At 44.4% G+C, this 27,237-nt stretch overlaps 1 protein-coding gene across 1 annotated transcript; it reads right to left on the bottom strand.

Moving 5' to 3' along the window:
- Positions 1-249: 249 nt before the first annotated feature.
- Positions 250-26,337, bottom strand: LOC124619896 (pyrethroid hydrolase Ces2a-like). Its single transcript, XM_047146526.1, has 6 exons — positions 26,169-26,337; positions 19,342-19,507; positions 14,148-14,338; positions 13,928-14,057; positions 5,892-6,018; positions 250-514 (listed from the first exon to the last, which is right to left on the bottom strand). The coding sequence occupies exons 1-6, from the start codon at positions 26,319-26,321 to the stop codon at positions 352-354; spliced, it is 930 nt and encodes a 309-aa protein (XP_047002482.1). The 5' UTR covers positions 26,322-26,337; the 3' UTR covers positions 250-351.
- Positions 26,338-27,237: the final 900 nt, after the last annotated feature.

Genomic DNA, 27,237 nt, shown 5'->3' on the forward strand with positions numbered 1-27,237 from the left:
TTTGATTTGTATTTATGTCACTTATGCACGAGATACGAAAAGGTTATAGTACTCAGTAGCATTCAGTTAAAAAGTTGTTCATATTTAGTATTTAAATCTGCCTCTTACAATACACAAAAAGTCTCAGCTATATATTTTCAAGTCACTAGAGGTCGCCCAGTGAGTGACGAGTTGTCGATAAGTAAATAGGTAAACACGTATGTCCACGCTACACGATTGTTAGTTTTTAACATTTTATTGAAACAGCATTCGTACAATAAAAAGTGTCCAGTATTTCATTACTCTGTTGTTTTACATAAAATATTTAAACAATACGAGAAGTAGTCAAAAGTGTTTATATCACAGCCAGTTTCAGTAGTACGGAGGTATCACTGAGTGCACGAAATCCATCCGTTCCGCATTCCTGTTTTGCTGGACGGTAGAGTTGACGTCAATGTTGAGGAAGTACTTGGTTTCCAGGTTGTAGGTAGGCCAGCCGCCCTCAATTACAGGATCGTCCTCAGGGGTGGGATTCCTGCAAGCAGCAAAACGTAGGAGTCAGAGCATACTGTTTAACCAGGTTGAAGCATCGAGATACACGAAGTCTCCACCTAATGATTGGTAGCCTTGGAACCAATCTAAAAAGTAAATGAGTTAACAAAGGAAAGTGAGAGAGAGTAATAGAGTGAGAAATACAAAATGTAAGCAGAAAGACGTGTACAGAATATAGGCATTTCCTGCTAAATACATTTTTACTTCCCGATTTTTGCTACGGCAAGAAAATCTAAAACGTGTAAGTCAGCACACATTACATTTCTATAATACTGATACTCCGCATAAATTACACTGCTGGCCACCGTAAATGCAACACCCTGAAGGAAGCATCCGAATCAAGTGAAATTTACACCATGGGTTTGCAGCGATGAGATATGCAACTGATTAGAATTTCAGCGCAGACGCACATCACGCGCGCCTGTGGCGCCACCTCATAGCGTCATTTAAGGCTTGGCGATTTCGACGAGTGTACGTTCGGCACGTGTGTTTACCTTGTGGTTGTTTCACAAGACGATCAGTTATGCCTCGTAGACAACAGCGAACATCGTTTGATCAAGTATCCGAGTTCGACAGAGGAAGGATAGTGGCTTACCGAGATTGTGGATTATCATACAGAGAAATCGCTAGTCGTGTTGGACGAAACCAAACAACTGTAATGCGGATATGTGACCGTTGGACGCAGGAGGGTACGACGGACCGACGTGGTCGATCGCATTCACCTCGGTGCACCACTGCACGTGCTGATAGGCAAATTGTGCGCATGGCAGTGACGGATCGCTCAGTGACATCCCGAACCATAGCATAGCATATTGCGTCTGTAACGCATCATCCAGTGTCTGCGCGTACCATTCGACGCCGTTTACAGCAGAGTGGTCTGTCCGCAAGACGTCCATTGCTTCGTCTACCATTGACGCAGAACCACAGGCGTCTCCGTCGCCAATGGTGTGATGACAGACGGATGTGGACGGCAGAATGGAATGACGTTGTCTTTACTGACGAGGCACGCTTCTGTCTGCAGCACGACGATGGTCGGATTCGAGTGTGGAGACACCGTGGAGAGAGGATGCTGGACAGCTGCATTATGCACCGCCACACTGGTCTTGCACCGGGTATTATGGTATGGGGCGGTATTGGATATTACTCTCGCACGCCTCTAGTACGCATTGCCGGTAATTTAAATAGCCGGCGCTACATATCTGAGGTGCTGGAGCCAGTTGTCCTTCCTTACCTTCAGGGCTCGGCCACAGCCATATTTCAAAAGGATAATGCGCGACCACACATGGCACGCATTGTCCAAAGGTTCTTCGTCAATAACCAAATTGAATTGCTTCCCTGGCCGGCTCGATCTCCGGATCATTCGCCGATAGAAAACATGTGGTCCATGGTTGCTCGACGAGTGACCCAGATTACATCCCCAGCTGCCACACCAGATGATCTTTGGCAACGTGTGGAAGCTGCTTGGGCTGCTGTACCCCAGGAACACATCCAACGTCTCTTTGACTCAATGCCGAGACGTGTGGCAGCGGTGATCTCCAACAATGGCGGCTACTCTGGCTACTGATTCTGGCAGGAACCACATGTCACAGACGTCTGTAAACGTAATCATTTGATACATGGTCAACATGTTATCTACAAAATAAATTATGTTGTGCTACCTCTTGTCTTTCTTGGTGTTGCATTTACGGTGGCCAGCAGTGTATATGCTTCCCTAGAAGCATATTTCGTAGTAATTTATTTAATCTGTCGTTCAACTTTGGTAAATGTTACTCTCGATTTCTTAACTGAGGATATGCAAAGAGATTCTTGTTAGCATGTTCATAGACATTCGCACAGGGTGCGGGAACATTCACAAGAATTCTGAGGGATCAGCTGTGGAAACTTGAAAAGCATTGTTTTCGTACTTCCTATTTCTCCCTTCTCTCTGACTGCTGTGTGAAATGACAGATTTGTGCTTAACAGTGTCTTGCTGTTTAACTAATACGATCTGCAGTTCAGTGCAGATAACTACGTATTGTGTTGAATGGCCATACGCAAATTCGAAATGATTAGCTTTGGCTAAAAAGGAAATACTGAAAATGTAGGACACGAAACTGCAGCGGTTTTCCTTGGACATGTCAGATTCGATTTCGAAATTGCGTTTCATCAGCTGCATTAGTGAAACTTGAAGGCAGAGTTGTTGAGTTACAGCATAGTAGATTAGAATTTTTTGTCTAAGTAAGACTAATGAGATAGTTTAAATGTCAGATTCGTGCTTTGCTAAATAATATGCGGATTTTAACTGTGAGTCAAAAAGTTGCACTGCAAATAAATTTGAAGACAAATGGCTTTTGTGGAGCGATATTAGTTCTGTGCTCTTATGACAGCAGCACTAAACGTAGGCGACTTCAAAGCCAGCGCAGGGTTTTTTGACTTTCGCTTTTGTTGTTGACAATGGGGGGCTGGGTTTAGAATGCCAGACTACCGCACCATCTTTGTCAGCCAGCGACACAACATTTCGTATCTTATTTTCGCCCTTTGACGCCAAGATATTCTTTTAATATACAATCTTGTTGACTCTGTAACGACCTGGAAATTTTTTAGTTTGTCTACAGTTTCTGCCTCTCCATATCACATGCCCCAACGTGTATAATTATAAGCTTGTAGTTTGTAGGCTGGAAACTCTCTTTGAAATTCTGAAGTTAGCGAAGGTAAAATACAGGGAGGTAAAGGCTGTTTACAACTTGTACAGAAACTAGATTGCATTTCCAAAAGTCGAGGACCATGAAAGGGAGGCAGTGGTTGCAGAAGGAGTGAGACCGGGTTGTTATTCATTGAGCAAGCTGTAAAAGAAACAAAATTAAAATCTAACCGAGAAACTGAAGTTCAAGGAGAAGAGCAGGTGAACAGACTGGACAAGGTCTTGAAAGGACGACATAAAATGAACATCAACAAAAGCCAAACAAGAATAATGGAATGTAGTCGAATTAAATAATGTGATGTTGCGGTAACTAGAGACACTTAGTCTAGTATACGAAGTTTGTTATTTGTGCAGCAAAATAACTGGTGATGGCCGATGTACAAAGAATATAAAATGTAGACTGACAATGGGAAAAAAAAATTCAAATGGCTCTGAGCACTATGGAACTTAACATCTTAGGTCATCAGTCCCCTAGAACTTAGAACTACTTAAACCTAACTAACCTAAGGACATCACACACATCCATGCCCTAGGCAGGATTCGAACCTGCGACCGTAGCAATCCACGGTTCCGGAAAGCAGCGCCTAGAACCGCAAGACCACCGCGGCCGGCCGACAATGGGAAGAAAACCATTTATGAAAAAGAGGAATTTGGTAATATCGAATATAGATGTAAGTTTTAGAGCCGGCCGTTGTGCCCGAGCGGTTCTAGGCGCTTCAGTCCGGAACCGCGCGACCGCTACCGTCGCAGTTTCGAATCACACGTCGGGAATTTATGTGTGTGATGTCCTTAGGTTAGTTAGGTTTAAGTAGTTACAAGTTCTAGGTGACTGTTGACCTCAGATGTTAAATTCCATAGTGCTCAGAGCCATTTGAAACATTTGTAAGTTTTAGGAAGTGTTTTTCTCAATGTAGGGCATTTGTATGGGGTGTCGCCATGAAGGAATGTGAAACATGGACGATAAATAGCTCAGACAAGATGGAGAATGGAAGCTTTTGAAATGCAGCACTAGAGAAGAAGGATGAAGATAAGATATCACGTAACTAATGAGGAGGCTCAGAGTAGAGTTGAGAATTGTGAAGAAAAGAAGTGAGGGTTGGTTGATAGTACAGATTCTGAGAAATCAAGGGATCAAAAATTTAGCCGTAGAATTAGGTATGCGTGCGGGTTTGGGGATTGAAAAAATTGTAGAGGAAGGCTAAGAGATGCATACAGCAAGCACATTCAGAAGAATATAAGTAGCAGTAGTTCTTCGGAGATGAACGGGCTTGCACAGGATATCTATGTGGGCTGCATTGAACCAGTCTTCGAACTGAAGACACAATTCCTGAACGTACTACCTGTATGTCGCGTGTTCTTTACTCTCACATACTTGTCTTCTACGCATCCAATACAATTCGGAAACCGTCATTATTCTCAAAAATCATTTACTGTAGGCTTGACATCATCATCTTTGGGGAAAAGTGTGTGGAAAGCGTGCATATTATCCCAAATCGCTTGACAAGTTTCCCTCACTTTTCTCCCAACTTTAACATAAGATATTCTAAGTGAATATACCAGTGTCATGAAGAAAGAATAGCCTGCCAGGAATCTGTAATGTTTACCCCGCATCCGTCCTCGTTCTTACAAACAATCTGGTCATCACTAATTCTGTAACTACTCCTGCCATTGTCAAAACTTATTCTCTGATCACTTTCACTAACCTTGCCAGAATCAGCAGTTTAGTTACCTCGCGTTTGTTCTCTGGTTAGTCGTTTTTATGTGTTCGTACAAAACGTTTTCCGCGCTGTTCTGAGAACAGAACCTGAACGACTGATTACCGGGGACTGTGCAACTATGCCTTAGTAGAGTAGCGATCCAGTAAAAACTTCCTGTCAAAATTTCATTAGATACATAGACAAGCTAAACAAGTAATCTTTCTTACCTGTTATTCCTGTTAGTCTTTTATTTCCACTCTGGAAGTGCGAATGTATCGATATCGCTAGCAATTATAACAACACTGATCATTCGCACAACCAATCAACTACATAAACAAACAGCGATTTCCATTCTCCTGTTCGGGTTTATTCGGCTCAGATTGAGTAACCCCGTCTCGTTTTCTCCGCGGGAAACTTATTTCTAGGTGCGACGGCAATTCCCCTGGCAGAAACATCACGTAAACTTTGCACTCATTCAAAAATTAACTTTTAATTCGTTAAGAAATCAACTTATAATGTGTACAAAAATGTTGAAAAACCAACAGGGATGCGTCTCAATATTATATGAATAATCGAAAGGCCAACGTGCGCCGGATGCTAGGAGTTTTACGAAACAAGATTTTTTTTCTGCAAGGACATGAGTTAGGCGCCCGCTGAAATTGCCGCCCGGGGCAGATACCACGGCTATCCACCTCCCTCCCCCTATCCTAGATCCCGGCCCGCCTAAATTAATCGTGCCTAAATAACCATGCTGTCCCTGGGCCGAAGCGGGGCAAAGACACAAGGAAAGGAAGAAGCTGATTAGGAAGTTTTCCGGCTTAATATTATGACCATGTGCTGCCGGACACCGACGAAAGATTTAATTGAATCAGATGGACATAGTGCCGTATGTAGCTCATAGTTCAAAGCTGTTTAGTCATAAATTTATGACGCCCTTACTCTAAAGTGTCGAATAGACGTGCAGTACGTCAGCAAATACTCACAGGTACTTGGCGAAATTGGTCCACAGCTTGACGACCGTGTTGCGCACCTTCTGCTCGTCAGAGTCGGGGTCCAGGTTTAGATCAGGCGTATACCAGATGGATTTCAAGTCATAATTGTGCCAGGCACCTGTGGAACAAGAATATTCCTTTTTTGTGTTTCATTGCTTATTATAGTCTGGAGGAGGGAGGGCTCTGCTGTATGTATACAGTTTCTTCAAACAACATCTTCTCCTAAGTTTAGGAGCGATAACTTCTCATATTAAATGTTATCTAAGTGAACAGTTCTACTAGGTGTGCTCCGCACACCGTCGGCTGAAACACGCATATAGACTCTTATTGACTCCTCGGCTGAAACTACTGTCTAGATTTAAATATCGACTCCTGTTCCGGTACGTTAATATCCCACCGGCGACATACAATATCTTAAAAGGTAAACACATCTAATTCATTACAAACCTGATCACTCCTTGCGGCCTGTCAAAGAGATTACTGCTCTTGATTTAGATCTACTGTGGTTTCTCAAAATATTCCAAGCGGATGCAGGTTGATTTACAATGATAATGACTCACACAATCACCTATTCTTGTGCACAGTTAAGCCTCTTAAAATATACACTACTGGCCAATAAAATTGCTACACCAAGAAGAAATGCAGATGATAAACGGGTATTCATTGGACAAATATATTATACTAGAACTGTGATTACATTTTCACGCTATTTGGGTCCATACATACTGGGAAATCAGTACCCAGAACAACTACCTCTGGCCGTAATAACGGCCTTGATACGCCTGGGCATTGAATCAAACTGAGCTTGGATCTCGTGTACAGGTACAGGTGCCCATGCAGCTTCAACACGATACCACAGTTCATCAAGAGTAGTGACTGGCGTACTGTGACGAGTCAGTTGCTCGGCCACCATTGACAAGACGTTTTCAGTTGGTGAGAGATCTGCAGAATGTGCTGCCCAAGGCAACAGTCGAGCATTTTTTGTATCCAGAAAGGAACGTACGGGACCTGCAACATGCGGTCGTGCATTATCCCGTTGAAATGTAGTGTTTCCCAGGGATCGAATGAAGGGTAGAGCCACGGGTCGTAACACATCTGGAATGTAACGTCCATTGTTCAAAGAGCCGTCAATGCGAACAAGAGGTGACCGAGACGTGTAACCAATGGCACCCCATACCATCACGCCGGGTGATACGCCAGTATGGCGACGACGAATACACGCGTTCAATGTGCGTTCACCGCGATGACGCCAAACACGGATGCGACCATCATTAAGCTGTAATCAGAACCTGGATTCATCCGAAAAAATGACGTTTTGCCATTCGTGCGCCCAGGTTCGTCGTTGAGTACACCATCGCAGGCGTTCCTGTCTATGATGCAGCGCCAAGGGTAACCACAAAAATGGTTCAAATGGCTCTGAGCACTATGGGACTTAACATCTGAGGTCATCAGTCCCCTAGAACTTAGAACTACTTAAACTTAACTATCCTAAGGACATCACACACATCCATGCCCGAGGCAGGATTCGAACCTGCGACCGTAGCGGTCGCGCGGTTCCAGACTGAAGCGCCTAGAACCGCTCGGCCACAACGGCCGGCGGGTAACCACAGCCATGGTCTCCGAACTGATAGTCCATGCTGATGCAAACGTCGTCGAACTGTTCGTGGAGATGGTTGTTGTCTTGTAAGCGTCCCTATCTGTTGAATCAGGTCCGAGACGTGTCTGCACGATCCGTTACAGCCATGCGGATAAGATGCCTGTCATCTCGATTGCTAGTGATACGAGGCCGTTGGGATCTAGCACGGCGTTCCGTTTTACCCTCCTGAACTCACCGATTAAATATTCAGATAACAGTCATTGGAGCTCGACCAAAGAGAGCAGTAATGTTGCGGTGCGATAAACCGCAATCGCGATAGGCAACAACCCGACCTTTCTCAAAGTCGGAAACGTAATGGTACGCATTTGTCCTCCTTCCACGAGGCATCACAACAACATTTCACCAGGCTACGCCGGTCAACTGCTGTTTGTGTATGAGAAATCGGTTGGAAACTTTCCTCATGTCAGAACGTTGTAGGTGTCGCCACCGGCGCCAACCTTGTGTGAAAGCTCTGAAAAGCTTATCATTTGCACATCACAGCATCTTCTTCCTGGCGATTAAATTTCGCGCTTGTAGCACGTCACCTTCGTGGTGTAGCAATTTTAATGGCCAGTGGTGTATGTTGTATTGTTCAAAGGGGGGCTTCAAAATGTGAGTTACTGTTTATTGTATGAGGTGGAATAACGTTTGTTGAACCTGTACTTCAAAGCGAGACAGATACATAACAGTCCTTCTTCAACAAAGTCACCCAATCCCTGTAAGCAACGGTCCGAACATTCTACCAATCGTTCAGTTCTACTATGATAGAAATTTGCTCGTTCGTCACGGATCCATTCTAGAACCGCACTGTGAACGTCCTCATGGTGTTAAAATCTCTTTCACCCCGTACTTGTAGCTTGCTGGAAAGGTGAATATCTTATGGTGCATCTGTTCTTCTCTGTCAGCATCACCGAACATCTGAGCGGCCTTGGCCAAACTGCATGATTTCCCCACCGCTGGGCGGGGAAATGCATTATTCATATACCGCAAGAATATTATCGTGAATAAGTATTCGATTTGGACGTTTCACCCACGAGAATCGTAATACCGCGTGTACAGAATTTTCAAGCTGCCTCCCCATTTAACGCGTACCACTGTGAGACAACTGTTACCCATATTTATCCTGCAGGTAAAACGGAACATATACTCTCTTGGGACGATGAACAACTCTTTTTCTGCAATGGACTTAGCAGGGGATGACATGTGTAACTTAGTTTTTGAGGTGCCTACATATCATAATTATACTGTCCTTGTCCGCCTACCTAGCTAGCTGGTAAGCCGGCACGGTAGCTCAGCGTGTACGGTCAGAGGGTTAGCTGTCCTCTGTAATAAAAAAAACTGAGTTAATGGATCAAGATGAACTTCAACAAGCGCCATGGGATGTCTGCCCAGAACAGATACAACGAACGATAACGAACAAAATGATTTTTTTTTAAAGAAAGATGTTAACGTGCTTGCCTCCCATGCAAAGGGCCTGTATTCGATTCCTGGGCGGGTTGGAGATTTTCAAGGCTCGTTGACTGGGTGTTGTGTTGTCCTGATCATCGTTTTATCCTCATCACCGGCAGTCGAGTCACCCAATGTGCCGTCGACTGAAATAAGACTACCCCCGCTTGGCGGCCGAATTTCCTCAGATTTTTCCTCCCGGAAAGCAATGTCATACGCTCAGTTCATGTTTTTATTATGCCCTTGATCTATGTTCCGTCATTCGGCTTTTTTGCGCACCATTGTGACGGATGTTTCACACAGTGGTTCGTAGTCCACTCCTAGAGGTACAATTGATCGCGTGAAAAAGGCTGTGAACTTCCTTGGTCGACGCAGCTCTGTTAAAATCTCCGTGAAGTGCGTACTGGTCGTAATCGGTACAAAGTGGTCATCGGCTGGTGTCATTGACCGCCGGCAACCACTATGACATCGGTTCAAAGTATTTTTTCTCATGAGAGAGTTAACTGTTAAATGTTTTAATGACGTCACTCTGGTTTATGCCAAGTCGACAGACAGTTTCCCACGTTGAAATTCGTTTGCCTTAAATTGAAAACGCAAAGCCTAAGCTTGAAATTACATTTCGAAGTATATTGAAAGACTAAACTCTGTACACAAGTTGCATTGTTCTTTTCACGATTGGAGACAGAGGGCTCAACTGTTAAGCACAGGAAAAGCTACTAGCACTTACAGTACACAGATGGGCGTACGTGTCGATGTCGTCTGTCGTGAGAAGGGTATTCAGCCAAATGTTTATGATCAAAAAGCATGAACAATGCAAGTCATGAAGAACACACAATTTCGTAGCTGCAACTGCGCACTCGTCCTATTCGCTGATGTGGCCGCCACCTGTGGTAGCCAGGGGACGAAGCCTTTATTCGGTTTCGAGATGATGATCGGCTCATCCCACAATCTTTCTAAGCGGGTGTGATTAACGCTTACAATGCAGGCTTATGTGTTTGTGATTTTCGCAGGGCAGTAGGTGTTTCCCATCAACGCTCGGATAAAAGCTTCTGGAAGTCGTGGTGGAAGGCAATACTTTAACAGAAGTGTGTGATAAATGGAGACAACAAACGCATGGCACTTGCTTCTGAGGCTGATATATATATATATATATATATATATATATATATATATATATATATGTGTGTGTGTGTGTGTGTGTGTGTGTGTGTGTGTGTGTCTTACAAATCTCCTCCTAAACCACTGGACCGATTTCAATCAGACTTGGTACACACACTTCTTAGTGTCAAACAACACCAACACTCGCTACGGGGATAAGAGTCACCTACTTATCATAGTTCAGATGAAGTCACGTAATAGGCACTGAGATGCATGAAAAACGGCTGCATCGTGCATGGCATTTAAATTTATTACTTCTTTGCTGCTAACTCTATTCGCAACATATTCGCAAACAGTATCTGCGTAAACCGCTGAATACATATATATATATATATATATATATATATATATATATATATATATATATATACACATGTGTGTGTGTGTGTATGTGTGTGTGTGTGTCGTACAAATCTCTTCCTAAACCACTGGACCGATTTCAATCAGACTTGGTACACACACTCCTTAGTGCCAGACAACACCAACACTCGCTACGGGGATAAGAGTCACCTACTTATCATAGTTCAGATGAAATCACGTAATAGGCACTGAGATGCGTGAAAAACGGCTGCATCGTGCATGGCATTTAAATTTATTACTTCTTTGCTGCTAACTTTATTCGCAACATATTCACAAACAGTATCCGCGTATACCGCTGAATCTACCCACACGCAGCAGAGATAGTTCCAGACATATGACGTCATATGCATTGAGATGCGTGAAAAAATGCCTTATCATACATGAACTTTTAATACATACAGTCGAGCGAGCTTAAGAACATACTTCAGTGATTAACAATGCAAGGTCACAGGTTAATGTAAGTGTGCGATAAGCTTCTGCAAATGTAAAATACTGATACATAATAACACCCGGAAACGCTTGTGACAGCTTCCAGCAGCGAAACGTAAATAACTGTAGGCCGTTTATAGAACTGTCAAGAGGTGCTGTCATAGAGACGTTTACAACATCGCGTTGAAGACACGCAATGCAGCTTCGTCCAGTTTACAAACCACTTGGTTTCTAATAGAAAATTGGCAAAGTGAATACACATGCTGTGTCGAGTTTGTCACCAAGTATTAAACAGTTTAGGGAAGTTTACTGAAGCACGCGAAACATAGCCGTCTGAGGAACTGATAACTTACAGGGGCAATGTGTGACCTCAAACGATCGGAAAATGCGCGCATATCATAAATCGCTTATCGGAGGAACGGTGGTAATAACCGTTCACATGCAAAATTGCGCCTCTTCCCTAGAGAGACGGTTGAATGATCACCTATTCAAGATCGAAGAGAAGAACTTTGGTAATGTGAATAAACAAAACATTGAGGGGGAAGGACCAAAAGCACACTGAAGACAACATAAGGTTGACAACAGCTTGTTGCGAATTTTTTTAGGTGATATAAACACTATGTGATAAGTACCGTTGATTTTGTAGGATTAAGATTTCCCTCTCTGCTATACAATCAGCTTCCTCCACCGAAATACAGTCATACGTTACAAGACGTTAAGACATTGACATACCAACATCGTCGCTTGAAAATGTAATTAGTTGACGTTTGATTCTGGATTTCCTGAATGCGGATGTTGAATGTGAAAAAGTGACCATTAGGCAGATGTACTCATCGATCTGTTCCACTTTACTTTGACCTTTCATTGACATCCCACACCTGCGCTTAGATCTGTATACATGTAGCACTATATGGTCAGGACAAAAAGTTTGTTGTTCAGGTAGTTCTTTTTTTTTAAGCTGAGAAAAATGCAGCAATAAGTCACGATACTGAAGTACAGCATGTGATCAAAAGTATCCGGACTCCTATCTGAAAATGACTTAAAAGTTCGTGGCGCACTCTATCGGTAATGCTGGAATTCAGTATGGTGTTGGTCCACCCTTATCCTTGACGACAGCTTCCACTCTCTTAGACATGGGTTCTATCAGGTGCTGGAAGATTTCTTGGGAAATGGCAGCCCATTCATCACGGAGTACTGCACTAGGCAGAGGTATCGATGTCGGTCGGTGAGGCCTGGCACGAAGTCGGCGTCCCAAAACATCCCAAAGGTGTGCTATAGGATTCAGGCCAGGACTCTGTGCCGGCCAGTCCATTACAGGGATGTTATTGTCGTGTAACCACTCCGCCACAGGCCGAGCATTATGAACAGGTGCTCGATCGTGTTGAAAGATGCAATCGCCATCCCTGAATTGCTCTTCAACAGTAAGAGGTAAGGAGGTGCTTAAAGCATCAGTGTAGGCCTGTGCTGCGATAGTGCCAAACAGAACAGCAAGGGGTACAACCCCCTCCATGAAAAATACGCAATCGTCCAATGCTCATGCTCCTTACACAAAGCGAGGCGTCGTTAGACAGTTACCTGCGTGATGTGTGGCTTATGAGCAGGCGCTCGACCATGAAATCCAAATTTTCTCACCTCCTACCCAACGTTCATAATACTTGCAGTGGATCCTGGTGCAGTTTGGAATTCCTGTTTGATGATCCGGATAGATGTCTGCTATTACACTTTACGATCCTCTTCAACTGTCGGCGGTCTCTGTCACTCAACAGACGAGGTCGGCCTGTTCGCTTTTGTGCTGTACGTGTCCCTTCACGTTTCCACTTCACCATCACACTGGAAACAGTGGACCTAGGGATGTCTAGGAGTGTGGAAATTTCGCATACAGACGTATGACAGAAATGATTCCCAATCACCTGAGCACGTTCGAAGTCCATTAGTTCCACGGAGCGCCCCATTTTGCACTATCACCAAGTCTAATGATTACTGAGGTCGCTGATATGGAGTACGTGGCAATATGTGGCAGCACAATGCACCTAATATGAGAAACGTATGTTACTGAGGGTTTCCGCATACTTTTGATCTCATAGTGTATGTATGTTTATGGTCCTCTTATTTTGATAGTTTGTTTGTGCGCTACAAATATTCCTCTCTTACACCTTGAGTGGGTGATCATTGTGGAGCAACGTGAAGTTCCGCATGCGATTGGGTCTACCTACTGTTTCTGGGACGAGTGAATTATGTTCTACGAAAATTTTCGTACGGCTAAGCCTGTTCGATGCAAATAGGGAGTGGGACAGAGTGCTTGGGTAGCCACACAGCTTGCATTGTTGAGTAGTAAGAATTTAACGCTGTTTTGGAGATCACTTATAGAGGACTGTTATGTAGACTGACTTCGTAGTTTAAGAGTACAGAGGATTAATAAAGGTCTACCAATAAACGTTTCAAAGCAAATCCCGTAATTTGTCTCTTGCATTGCGCATCGCTGTGTACCTCCTTAACTGAGCGGTCAACGGGATTTGATTGCTATGAGGAGGGTCTAGATTTCATTCCTGGCACTCCAAGGGTTTTTACTTGGTAGGAGGAGTGGTACGGAATGAAGTCAACCTCGTTATACCAACTGAAGACTGCTTAGTAGCGGTGCCAAGGTTAAGCAAAATAATAACGAGGGAAAGAGCGGTGAGCTGACCACGTGCTCCTCCATGCAGCATCCAATGACACCTTTGGCAGAGGACGACACTGCGGTCGTCGGTCCCCACTGGCTCATCTAGTGCTAGAATGCGTTTACCGCGCATCGTTTGGAGTACGTGGAATCCGGCGAGGACCGCACGTGGGAGTTCAGTAGCTCCGAGGAAAGATGAAAGCCGAAAGCAACATTTCTATAAACCAGTGTCAAACATTTTTTTGGGGAGTTCAGTTGTTGCAGATGCCAGATTTTGGGTGTTATCTCGTATGCAAGCGAGAAACGACCCCTCAGCTTGTGTCTGCCTTGCCTCACGCTCACCGGGCAGGCCGATGTCCGGACTCGCTCCCGTGTAGTCGTACTGGTAGTAGAAGATGGGCTGCGTCATGGTGGTGCTCAGCAGTCGCACCGTCGTGTCTGCCGGCTCTCCGTTGTTCAGGTCCGTCATCATCTGGGACAAGGCGAAGCGAAAGCATTAATCATGCGACCCAGTTTAAGTCCGAAATTCTTGTTTAGTTGGCTGCGGTACGTATGTACTCACAGCTGCGTACTGGACGGCGTCGTCAGCCGTGATGTTGGTGATGTTGCCGAAGTAGTACTGCCTGAGGGCGGTCGCCGCCTGCCGCTTGGACTCAATGTCACCCAGGCGCAGGACGAAGTCGATGGCCCCCTCGAAGTCCGTGTTGAGCTGCTCCAGCACAGAATCGTCGATGATGGCCTCGCCTCCAGAATCTGTAAGGAAAAGACACGGACTGTCGGAATCGCAATACAAGTATTAACATCATGCATTCGTGCTCCATATACTTCTACACCTACAATCAGCAGTCCACTACAAGGTACTTTTCATTATCACACACATGGTTCTTCAGGTTCCACCCACGAGAGGAGCGTGGACGGAATATCTGTGGCAAGGCTCTGTGGAAGCTATTACGAATTACGATTGTACTACTTTTCTCTGCTTGAACTTACAGCATCTGTTTGTAACGGGTTCACCTATATCCATAAGTTCTCCAGACAAAAGCTCGAAATCTCGTTCCTTGGAGTTTTCCGAGCTAATTTCTGTTAGATGTACGCCTTCTATTCTAGCGTGTCTAGCAGTTACGATTTTTCACTATTTCGTATGTTACACCCTCGTCCAGTCAAACAATCCTTACATCATTTGCACCTTGCTTCACTGTATGTGCTTAGTGTCACTTAGACCTAGTGTGGGTCCCATACACTTGAGCAGTATTAGAGTACTCACAGACAAGCCAAAACATTATGACCACTGAACACCGCAAATTTGGATGCCACCTGGTGCCGTTGCGGGCACGTGGCATGGTAATAGAAGTATGTAAGCAGGAGAGACACTGATGGGATATCACCTTAGCGAAGATATGGGCTGCAGATGGAGAAATTCTTGAGACGACTTTGACAAATGGCAGATTGTTATTACGCAGAGCCTGTGAACGAGTATTTCTAAAACGACGAATCTGGTCGAAAGTTCACATGCTACTGTCACGAGCATCTACGGTAAGAGGTAGAAGGACAGTGAAACAACCATTAGGCTCTAAATGGTTGGACGTCCACGACACAAGGTGGTGAATGGCTGTCTTATAAAATTCCCGGAGCTGCGATGTTAACCAGTTCAGCACATACAGCTGGACGTCGTCGTCCGAGGTGAATCGCTATGCTGACGTTCTTCTTTGACCAAGATGTTACTCTTAAACATTGACCACCCTTCGCCAAGCGATCAAATCAAACCGACCAGGCAATCTCACCAGTGGGGTCATTCTGCTCCACGATAATGCAAAGCCTCATACGGCCAACACACTGGCGGAACTTCTGCAGAAATTCAGATGGGAAGTTCTCGGCCACCCTGCATACAGCCTGGACCTCTCTCCCTGTGCCATTGGTCGGAGTCCAGAAACCGTCGGACTATGGAGTTACCGACTCATGCGTAGGCTGCCATTAACACCCCTACAGAGACGGCGACATTTGGGCTGTGCTGTGACCAGAAAGAATGGCACTGAGGGAACTCTGATGGAACAATTGTACGTCACAGACATCCTGGATTCGGAATTACCTTACTAACTATAATTCAATGATGACGAGATGTAGTCCGAGAAGGAACATATCAAGGACTACATACAGGGTTTGTATCAATTGGATTACGATGAGGAATAATCCTATTTATTGCACCAGAAGTATTATTCTTCGTTTCATTCTTCTGAGCCTTCTTCAGAAGAAGACTAGCACCAACAATTGAACTAGGAATATTATGACCTCCAATAGGAATTCAACCTTTTAATCCCATACAAATTCCATTACTTAATACAGCTATTCTTCTAGCCTCAGGAGTAACTGTAACATGAGCACATCATAGTTTAATAGAATCTAATCATACTCAAGCATTACAAGGACTATGTTTTAAAATATTATTAGGACTATATTTCACAATACTGCAAGCATATGAATATTGAGAAGCACCTTTCACTATTGCAGACGCAGTTTATGGATCAACATTCTTTGTTGCAACAGGGTTTCATGGTCTCCACGTAATCATTGGAACAATCTTCTTAACAACATGCCTACTTCGACACTCAACAAATCAATTCTCGCCAAGACACCACTTTGGATTTTAAGCAGCAGCATGGTACTGACACTTCGTAGACGTAGTATGATTATTCTTATACATCTCTATTTATTGATGAGGTAGATAATTGTTTTTCTAGTATAAATAGTACATTTGACTTCCAATCAAAAAGCTTGATATAAATCAAGAAAAACAATCCTAATTCTATCTACAAGAGATACTCTTGTAACAGTATCGTGGTGCCATTTTTCAAGACGGCAGTGCTCGTCCACATACAGCATGTGCCTCTATGAACCGTCTGCGTGATACTGAGGTATTCTCGTGGCCTGCAGGATCCCCCGATCTGTTCTCGCCTCTCGACAGAGCATGTGTGCAACCTGCTCGAACGTCAACTCTGTGTTACTGCCTGTATGCAATGTATCAAGGATCGTTTACGAGAGTTGCGAGTAGCTTTGCCTCAGGAGAGGCTGCAACGTTCTTAGGTTGCACTTCCCAACCGTATCCGTATATGAAATCAGGCCAGAGGGCCTGTAACCTCAGACTGATGTGGGACCATACTACCAGTTTCTCTACAGAAGTGATTCGATCTGTAATTACCACAGCAGTATCACTTACCCGCTATGTCAGTTAGTGTATGCACAACTAATGTTGTGTTTCTCTGAGGACAGTATGGGTGTATGGCGGTGGGTAGTTATTGTTTTGGCATTGGATGTGTATTGGATGATGATGACAACTAACAACGAAATTAGATGTCGCTGTGCTCAACAATTATTTCTCTAATAACCTATTCTCATATCGAATACCACAACTACACATTTACTGAACAACAATTCTATTTTTTACTTTAACTGTATCATGAACAGTCTCTTGTTTCACAAGGTCTAGCGAACTCACAAATGCGCCATTTTCAGGTGCTCACTCCTATTTTAATTAATTTACACAGTCACCTTCTTTTGACGTTTACAGGGCGTATATAAAGTCCAGGAACACATTCAATTATTTACAGCACATGAACTAAACATTGTACAGATGTCATACATATTGCGTTTTGAGGAGAAACTGGAAGTCTTGTTTACAAATATTCGATATGTGCAACATGAGTGATCCGGCAGACGTCAATACGGTAATAGAATTCTTGCCATACCCGTCCCAGCATGGCATCGTCGACTGTCGCAGTCGTTTCCCGTATTCCCTCCCGGAGCTCTGCTGCATCACGTGGTAGAGGCGGTACAGACGCCAGATCTTTAATGTGTTCCCACAGAGAAAAGTCACATGGAGTGAGATCTGGTGTTTTTGTCGAACTCCAACACACAGAAAGCTCGCTCCGACCCTGAAGTCACCAAGTTTGTGACTAACGCTGGCTACCGGACAATTACTAGATTACGCTGTGGCGGTATACATGAAAAACAAAATACTCTCAGGGTTTCTCTTCAAAATGACATATGTATGATATCTGTATAATGTTTGGTTCTTATGCCATAAATAACTGAAAGTGTTTCCGGACTTTATGTATACCCTGTGTTACGTACCGCTGTCATATTTAAATGTATGGAATGATAGACTACACTGTGTTCACCCACGAAAGTTGAGTGTGTAAATTTATCAGGATGGCAGTAATTACTGGAAAATGGCATATCACCGGTATCAATAGCTCGCGTAAAATAAATTTTTGTGATCGTAGCGCGGTTGGATGGTCTTGCAGCTTGATCATCTTCTTTTACCGTCTTCAGGAATAGTTAATGGGCAGAAGCAATACATATCGTGTCCCACAGTGGGTAGTAGGCTCTCATACTTCCGTGAGTCAAATTCTCAAATAATACGACGTTAAGTGACCTTAAACATTCATTGAGACCTACAGTAGTCTGAGCTTAGGAGTTGGTAAATCCTTCACATTAGTTAGCTGTGTTTTCTCGAACAGCAGTCACAGTAACATGCAGTAACAGAACTATTGAAGGGGATACTTGATTCTACACAACCACTCCTACTAGGAGATATTTCCTTTAATGTATCATACACACATGTCAAATGATACAAATAACATATGTTAAGAAAGAGTTCCACCAGTTTGTATTTAAAACTGTACATTAAGCACTACTTTTTCCGAGCTTAGCTCATTTTCAAGTAGTGATTAATAAAGTACAATTTTTAATACAAGCTGGTGGGACGGTACCTTTCTTCAGCTTTGTCAACGCTGTGGTGTCCACCCAGAAGAAACTGGCCATAACAAAATAACATATTTCTGGTTGATCAAGGCTTACTGATGTAAGAAAATTGGTTACAAAAGCGGAATTGTTCACACAAAGTACATCTAGTTACATACTCAAATTTAGGGATGTTGCGAAAATGGACAGTCCCTATTTGGTTCACACAGGGAAGGTTTTTCATTTTTTGATACCCTTGTGGTAACTACGCGAATATTACAACAAATAACGTTTCCTCCTTCCAGGACTTCATTTTCACGTACTTTTAGTGTCATTAAAATTACTAAATGGAGTCATGTCAAATGCTTTGGCTCGTAATTTTTATCGAATGAAAAATTCGCACAGGGGTAAACAGTCTTTTACGGATAAGTTAAAGAAACAGGAAACTATGAATATCTGCCATCTGGAAGAAAACAATACTGGAGGCAAAAGTAATACAGTCCAGCAGCCATCCACAGAACAACGTGCTAGGAACGGACGCTGCTCTCCCGTGTATCAAAATCTGCAGCCAATGTGACGTGTATTATGGAGCAGCCAAGGCATCAAGAAATAGCGTCAAACGATGTGAACACCGTTGTTGATGATTCTTCCGGGTTATATGGCCGTGGTCCATGGAATACACGCCCGTATAACCCGGAAGAATCATCAACAACTGTGCCATCCGGTCGTGAAAGCCTTCATTGTATGGTGTGAACACTGTCTCTGACTGGTGATGAGCGGCAGAGTTCTGAAGGTCTTCTCATCTGTATTTTGAATCTCTCTACTCTCGAATATCAGACGTGTGTCCCAAACAGAAAGGGTGACTTGAGTCATAGCCATTGTTTAAACGAGTGAAGGTACGGAACCTTCTTAATCTGCTTCTGTCGGTAACAGAGGATATCGGTTCATCGCCATTACCGAGCGTTCGTTTCTAAGTACACAGCAGTGAGTCACTCGACTGACTGGTTGATGTCGCTTACCGTCCTGCATCTGCAAGTTGTATTCGCCAGTGGTAACCCCGGTAAGGAGCGGCATGTGGGTGTAGTTGCCTGCTGCAGCCCACGCTCCGAGCCTGCTGTGGTCAGCCGTCATGAATGCCCCCTCCGCTTCAGGCTCTATGGCGATCATGAAGCCCACCCCACAGCTCTGAAACACACAAAAAGATATAAACATAAAATCGCTCGCCAGAGTTAAGATCTCATATCCAGTCGTCTACCCAATGTTCTAGCTACAAAGTCAAGTCAAAATACACTTAGATATTTTTTGATACTTTATCGGCATTTTGAAGTAACTGCCAGATTTTTAGTTAAAACTGCTGTGTAGATGCGGCGATGCTCCTTTTAAAGTAGCAACTGTTTGTTCGAGACCACACAGCCAGCGCACTGAAGACCATCTGACGAGGACTACATGTTAGTCAACAGAATATTTCTGGAAGATTTTTATATTTTTTTCTTCCTTTATTGTCTTTTGAAAATAGATAAAGAGAGCAAATTGTTGTTCTTTTTGCTGACTGCAGAGAGTGTAACGCTTCTCTCTACTTCCTGTTTTTTCACCACTATCATTGCTGCATCTAACATATATACTATCTTAAAAGGTCTGTTAAATTTAAAAAAATCAGGAACGTCTTTAATAAAATATTAACAATTAAGAATTTATTAACAAGAAGCGTATTCAGCCACTTCAGTTGCACAAAATTTTGTATTGACCAGGGTGTAGATATTCTGATGAAGATTGCCGTATTGCAACTGAAACCATGGTCAACTGACAAAATGTTGTGCAACCGAAGTGGCTGTATACACGTCTTGTAACTAAATTGCGAACGATTGGCGGATCACAGCCAATATAATGTTTAATTAAGAACTTACTTTTGCGGTGCTTGCAATGTATGATTCCCTCCCACCGGAGGTTCGAGTCCTCTCTCCGGCATATGTGTGTGTGTGTGTGTGTGTGTGTGTGTGTGTGTCTGTCTGTGTGTGTGTGTGTGTGTGTGTGTGTTGTTCTTAGCATAATTTGGTTTAAGTAGTGTGTAAGTCTAGGGACCGATGACCTCAGCAGTTTGGTCCCTTATGTATTTACACACATCTGAACATTTGAACAATATGTGATTAGAAAAAGGAACTCTTACATTTGTCTAAAAATTGAACATCAGATGTGTGATATTCAGAAAATATTCTCTGAATTTTATATTTAAACGGTGTGGTAATACGAACTGAACTAAAAAAGCGCATAGGGAGATCGGTACCAGCAATCCATGGATTATCCACATAACATTCTCGAGCGCCGTCGACTGAGCCACGCGGTACATCGGGAAAGTTACCTAAATTTTAGTAAGTTAAAGTTCCTCGGAAATCTTCAATGTCGATTTTGTCCGGAATTTTTGAGGGTTGAATTGATATTTGAGTCCTGAACTTCACGTACTGGCACTGTAAATACAAAAAAAGTACAAAAATCCCACTGTCGAGTGGTCTGCTTGTAAGAAAAACTGCGTAACAGTCATGTGACGATCGGGAAGTCAACGTAAAGGATCAACAGCACACAAAAATCATCTGAGAATTAGCCATTATTTTAACAGATGGACAGAAATACAAAGACCTACTACGATATGTCGTTGTCTCATAGATGTTTAAGAACACTATCGCTTCGGATTTGTTGAAGTTTTCTGTGAAAGAATGGCTACATGCTGACCAGTTAATTAACTAGAGTTTTGTAAAAGGAATCATAGTTAAAGACCCTGATTGCTACTCGAGACAGGTATTATCTGTCCACAACTTCTTCTATAGGGTAAAAGATTTTGTCAAGCACAAACGATTTCAGTTCAAGTCCCACGCTCTCATTATTCGCCATCATCTTTCATTCACATAGGGAGTGATCAAATGTTATTATTGGTGCTCTCTGCGCAACAGTGTGACTAAGTAATAAACATCCAAGGCTAATTTTGGTCCTACCACTATATTTAACTCCGTTTCCTTAGTTTAAAATTGCGACTGCTTATTCTCGACCAAATTCGTGACAGGGTAACAGCATTGTTAGGCTGCTCGCAACGTGCAGTGGCCTTTATTAGGAAATTGCCTGCAATAGTCTTTGAGCATGTTTATGTTTATTCTATCATCACCAGCGTCGGCATTTATACGTACAGTGATGCTAATGGTTCAAATGGCTCTGAGAACTATGGGACTTAACTTCTGAGGTCATCAGTCCCCTAGAAAGTAGAATTACTTAAACCTAACTAACCTAAGGACATCACACACATCCATGCCCGAGGCAGGATTCGAATCTGCGACCGTAGCGGTTGCGCGGTTCCCGACTGAAGCGCCTAGAACCGCTCGATCATCCCGGGCGGCTGATGCTAATGATTTCAGGCGATCTGTGATATGTGCTTTCCAGTTAAAGTTATGGTCCACATCGACTCCTAGAAAATTTGAACATTTACTCTTACATACACTCCTGGAAATTGAAATAAGAACACCGTGAATTCATTGTCCCAGGAAGGGGAAACTTTATTGACACATTCCTGGGGTCAGATACATCACATGATCACACTGACAGAATTACAGGCACATAGACACAGGCAACAGAGCATGCACAATGTCGGCACTAGTACAGTGTATATCCACCTTTCGCAGCAATGCAGGCTGCTATTCTCCCATGGAGACGATAGTAGAGATGCTGGATGTAGTCCTGTGGAACGGCTTGCCATGCCATTTCCACCTGGCGCCTCAGTTGGACCAGCGTTCGTGCTGGACGTGCAGACCGCGTGAGACGACGCTTCATCCAGTCCCAAACATGCTCAATGCGGGACAGATCCGGAGATCTTGCTGGCCAGGGTAGTTGACTTACACCTTCTAGAGCACGTTGGGTGGCACGGGATACATGCGGACGTGCATTGTCCTGTTGGAACAGCAAGTTCCCTTGCCGGTCTAGGAATGGTAGAACGATGGGTTCGATGACGGCTTGGATGTACCGTGCACTATTCAGTGTCCCCTCGACGATCACCAGTGGTGTACGGCCAGTGTAGGAGATCGCTCCCCACACCATGATGCCGGGTGTTGGCCCTGTGTGCCTCGGTCGTATGCAGTCCTGATTGTGGCGCTCACCTGCACGGCGCCAAACACGCATACGACCATCATTGGCACCAAGGCAGAAGCGACTCTCATCGCTGAAGACGACACGTCTCCATTCGTCCCTCCATTCACGCCTGTCGCGACACCACTGGAGGCGGGCTGCACGATGTTGGGGCGTGAGCGGAAGACGGCCTAACGGTGTGCGGGACCGTAGCCCAGCTTCATGGAGACGGTTGCGAATGGTCCTCGCCGATACCCCAGGAGCAACAGTGTCCCTAATTTGCTGGGAAGTGGCGGTGCGGTCCCCTACGGCACTGCGTAGGATCCTACGGTCTTGGCGTGCATCCGTGCGTCGCTGCGGTCCGGTCCCAGGTCGACGGGCACGTGCACCTTCCGCCGACCACTGACGACAACATTGATGTACTGTGGAGACCTCACGCCCCACGTGTTGAGCAATTCGGCGGTACGTCCACCCGGCCTCCCGCATGCCCACTATACGCCCTCGCTCAAAGTCCGTCAACTGCACATACGGTTCACGTCCACGCTGTCGCGGCATGCTACCAGTGTTAAAGACTGCGATGGAGCTCCGTATGCCACGGCAAACTGGCTGCCACTGACGGCGGCGGTGCACAAATGCTGCGCAGCTAGCGCCATTCGACGGCCAACACCGCGGTTCCTGGTGTGTCCGCTGTGGCGTGCGTGTGATCATTGCTTGTACAGCCCTCTCGCAGTGTCCGGAGCAAGTATGGTGGGTCTGACACACCGGTGTCAATGTGTTCTTTTTTCCATTTCCAGGAGTGTATTTGATTTAGTTCTTACTTTAGCATTATTGATAATGATAAATACTGTGTCTTTTACTCTTTGTCCTTATTTACTGAGAACCGGTTCTGTTTATGTACCTCTGTCTCCTCCTTAGAACGCCATCTCATAACAGAGGTTGGTGACACACATAGTTAGCTCTGATCTTAACACTGAAGCGTAGAAGTCTTCTTTCGATGTACATGTATTCTTCCTCAAATATCTTTCAACCACAATTCTCTCTGATTGCTAACGGACCATTCGCCATTTACTTTTCCTGTAATAAAGAATATTTTTTGTCCCTTGCTCCTGAAAATGTAGCCCATGTATTGGGTCTATCTGTGTTTTGCAGCGTGAAGTAGAATTTTTTTTAATCCGATAAAGGAGCTCGATACTAGATATTTTCAGTATATCCTGTAGGGCTTTATTATGATGCTTGCCTCATCAGCAAATAGTATCGCATGTCAGTATGAGGCTGAATGTCATTTAGATATCCGAAGTGAAAGAGCAGTCCCAATATTGAATCATGCGTTCCGCCTCAGAAGAAGATGCATCATCAGAACTGCGTGAGATATTAGGCGTTACCTTTTGCTTGTATTTGATGACGAATTACAGTTGCAAATATTCAAAAGTTGTTCCTAAAATTCAGCTTAACTGTAAGAGGTATAAATGTACTATCTAAATCGAAATATGAAAATTTTACCGGACCGATACAAGAACCCAGGTTTTCCGCTTATGAACGGTCACCTTACCTCGTAGGCTTTAGATAGTAGACATTCAAATATGAATGTTAAGTTGAATTTCTGAAATAAATTTCAAAATTTGGAACTGTAGTTCATCATCAAAGACAAATACACTGCTGGCCACTGTAAATGCAACACCCTGAAGGAAGCATCCGAATCAAGTGAAATTTACACCATGGGTTTGCAGCGATGAGCTATGCAACTGATTAGAATTTCAGCGCAAACGCACATCACCCGCGCCTGTGGCGCCACCTCATAGCGCCATTTAAGGCCTGGCTGTTTCGACGAGTGTACGTTCGACACGCGTGTTTACCTTGTGGTTGTTTCACAAGACGATCAGTTATGCCTCGTAGACAACAGCGAACATCGCCTGATCAAGTATCCGAGTTCGACAGAGGAAGGATAGTGGCTTACCGAGATTGTGGATTATCATACAGAGAAATCGCTAGTCGTGTTGGACGAAACCAAACAACTGTAATGCGGATATGTGACCGTTGGATGCAGGAGGGTACGACGGACCGACGTGGTCGATCGCATTCACCCCGGTGCACCACTGCACGTGCTGATAGGCAAATTGTGCGCATGGCAGTGACGGATCGCTCAGTGACATCCCGAACCATAGCACAGCACATTGCGTCTGTAACGCATCATCCAGTGTCTGCTCGTACCATTCGACGCCGTTTACAGCAGAGTGGTCTGTCCGCAAGACGTCCATTGCTTCGTCTACCATTGACGCAGAACCACAGACGTCTCCGTCGCCAATGGTGTGATGACAGACGGATGTGGACGGCAGAATGGAATGACGTTGTCTTTACTGACTAGGCACGCTTCTGTCTGCAGCACCACGATGATCGGATTCGAGTGTGGAGACACCGTGGAGAGAGGATGCTGAACAGCTGCATTATGCACCGCCACACTTGTCTTGCACCGGGTATTATGGTATGGGGCGGTATTGGATATTACTCTCGCACGCCTCTAGTACGCATTGCCGGTACTTTAAATAGCCGGCGCTACATATCCGAGGTGCTGGAGCCAGTTGTCCTTCCTTACCTTCAGGGCTCTGCCACAGCCATATTTCAACAGGATAATGCGCGACCACACGTGGCACGCATTGTCCAAAGGTTCTTCGTCAATAACCAGATTGAAGTGCTTCCCTGGCCGGCTCGCTCTCCGGATCTTTCGCCGATAGAAAACATGTGGTCCATGGTTGCTTAACGAGTGACCCAGATTACATCCCCAGCTGCCACACCAGCTGATCTTTGGCAACGTGTGGAAGCTGCTTGGGCTGCTGTACCCCAGGAACACATCCAACGTCTCTTTGACTCAATGCCGAGACGTGTGGCAGCGGTGATCTCCAACAATGGCAGCTACTCTGGCTACTGATTCTGGCAGGAACCACATGTCACAGACGTCTGTAAACGTAATCATTTGATACTTGGTCAACATGTTATCTACAAAATAAATTTTGTTGTGCTACCTCTTGTCTTTCTTGGTGTTGCATTTACGGTGGTCAGCAGTGTACAATATTAGGTGACGGCGGGCATGTGACGAAAATGACAACGACGGGCTATGAATTCCAGTTGTCTTGATTCTAAAACCTGGATGGGAATCACGAGATGAGCGAGTGTGGGTAAATGGCTTAATAATCTGTAAGAAGAAGTAGATAGGTGTGTGATATGTGTGGAAGTTTGGGTCAGCCCCGAGAGAGTGCTAGGATAGCCTCAGTGGCGAGGCGACCGCTCGCGGTAAGTGGTCCCGCTCGGATTTTCTATGTCACTTTAGGTAGTATATGTACAACTATTGCAGCTAAGCTGAAGTTCAGGGATAAATTTCAATGGCCGTCCGTTGCTTTGGGGATTAATACGAAAGGAAGTTCAAATTTAAATGGCTCCAAGCAGTATGGGACTTAACATCTGAGGTCATGAGTCCCCTAGAATTAGAACTACTTAAACCTAACTAACCTAAGGACATCAAACACATCCATGCCCGAGGCAGGATTGGAACCTGCGACCGTAGCAGCAGGGCGGTTCCGGACTGAAGCGCCTAGAACCGCTCGGCTACAGCGGCCGGCTGAAAGGAAGTATTTACATATAGTTACAGTAAATTTAAAATAAATCGTGTCTAATGGAACACTCTGCATGTTGCTCAGTTAGTTTGATTTGTCCGAGCTACACATAGCGCCGGGAATATCTGTCAGAGGCGCACCGTGTTGTAGAGCGAGTTAGCCTCCACCGACTGCAGGAAGGTGAGCAGCTCCTGAGGATCCTCTGTCTGCAGGCCCAGCTCCGCGCCGATGCAGAAGGCGATCTCGCGGTTCGTGTCCGCGATGTGGTCTCCTCCGAGGGCCGATCCACTCATCGAGATACCGGCCCGGAACAGTCCTACAGCAAACACGACAGAAGATCGGTATTTGCTAAAGGCAGGTTCCAAGTTGCGACAGTGCATTCTGCAAAGTAAATCTGTTATCGGAGCCTTGCTGGACGCTGTCCCGAATCAGATGCAAATGAATGTAATGCTGTTTCAGAACCTCTCACAATGAAATTCACTAATGATACAATAATGGTCAACGATCTACAGTCTGCTTGGGTCTGCAGCAGCGACGAACTGTTTGACTGAATTGTTACTACATGTAGCAGTACTTATTTTAAATTTATTTGTATACTCTTGTACAGTTTCGGCCTTTGACAATTTTCAGGTATTTTGAGAAGTGGAAGCAGCAAGCAGCAGCAGTTCGTTACACTGACAAACGTTTAGACGTTAATGAACTTTTCATAACTGGGACTCACAGTCACGTGAAATTTCTTGTAAGACATCATGTTTACGCCAGTGGTTGTTAAACGCCGACCGCGGTGACCGAGCGGATCTAGGCGCTTCAGTCCGGACCCGCGCGACTGCTAAGGTCGCAGGTTCGAATTCTGCCTCGGGCTTGGATGTGTGTGATATCCTTAGGTTAGTTAGGTTTAAGTAGTTCTAAGTTCTAGAGGACTGATGACCTCAGATGATAAGTCCCATAGTGCTCAGAGCCATTTGAACCATTTGACTGCTAAACTTTTTATTTCCACTACAGCAATTTGGGCCTTAGGAAACTATCAAGTGCAGATGTGCAAATGACAATGACATATAAATGTGTCACCTTGTATAAAGTAGACATGGCTTAAAGCCAAAACATCTGCACTTCATAATGGCCTAAGGCCGAAAATGCAACAGTGGAAATAAAAAGTTTAACAGTCACTGGCGTAAATATGATGTCTTTCGAGGAAGTATAGACGTTAAA

This window comes from Schistocerca americana, chromosome 6, assembly GCF_021461395.2.
Source record: "Schistocerca americana isolate TAMUIC-IGC-003095 chromosome 6, iqSchAmer2.1, whole genome shotgun sequence".
Taxonomy (NCBI): Eukaryota; Metazoa; Arthropoda; class Insecta; order Orthoptera; family Acrididae; genus Schistocerca; species Schistocerca americana.

Excerpts from the sequence above, each read along its gene's own strand:
- LOC124619896 (XM_047146526.1), bottom strand. The coding sequence starts at position 26,321 with ATGAGTGGATCGGCCCTCGGAGGAGACCACATCGCGGACACGAACCGC. Across the intron at positions 14,339-19,341 it reads CAACTTGCAGATGCAGGACG|ATTCTGGAGGCGAGGCCATC; the intron begins GTAAGCGACATC and ends TTTTCCTTACAG. Across the intron at positions 515-5,891 it reads ACCAATTTCGCCAAGTACCT|GAATCCCACCCCTGAGGACG; the intron begins GTGAGTATTTGC and ends TGCTGCTTGCAG.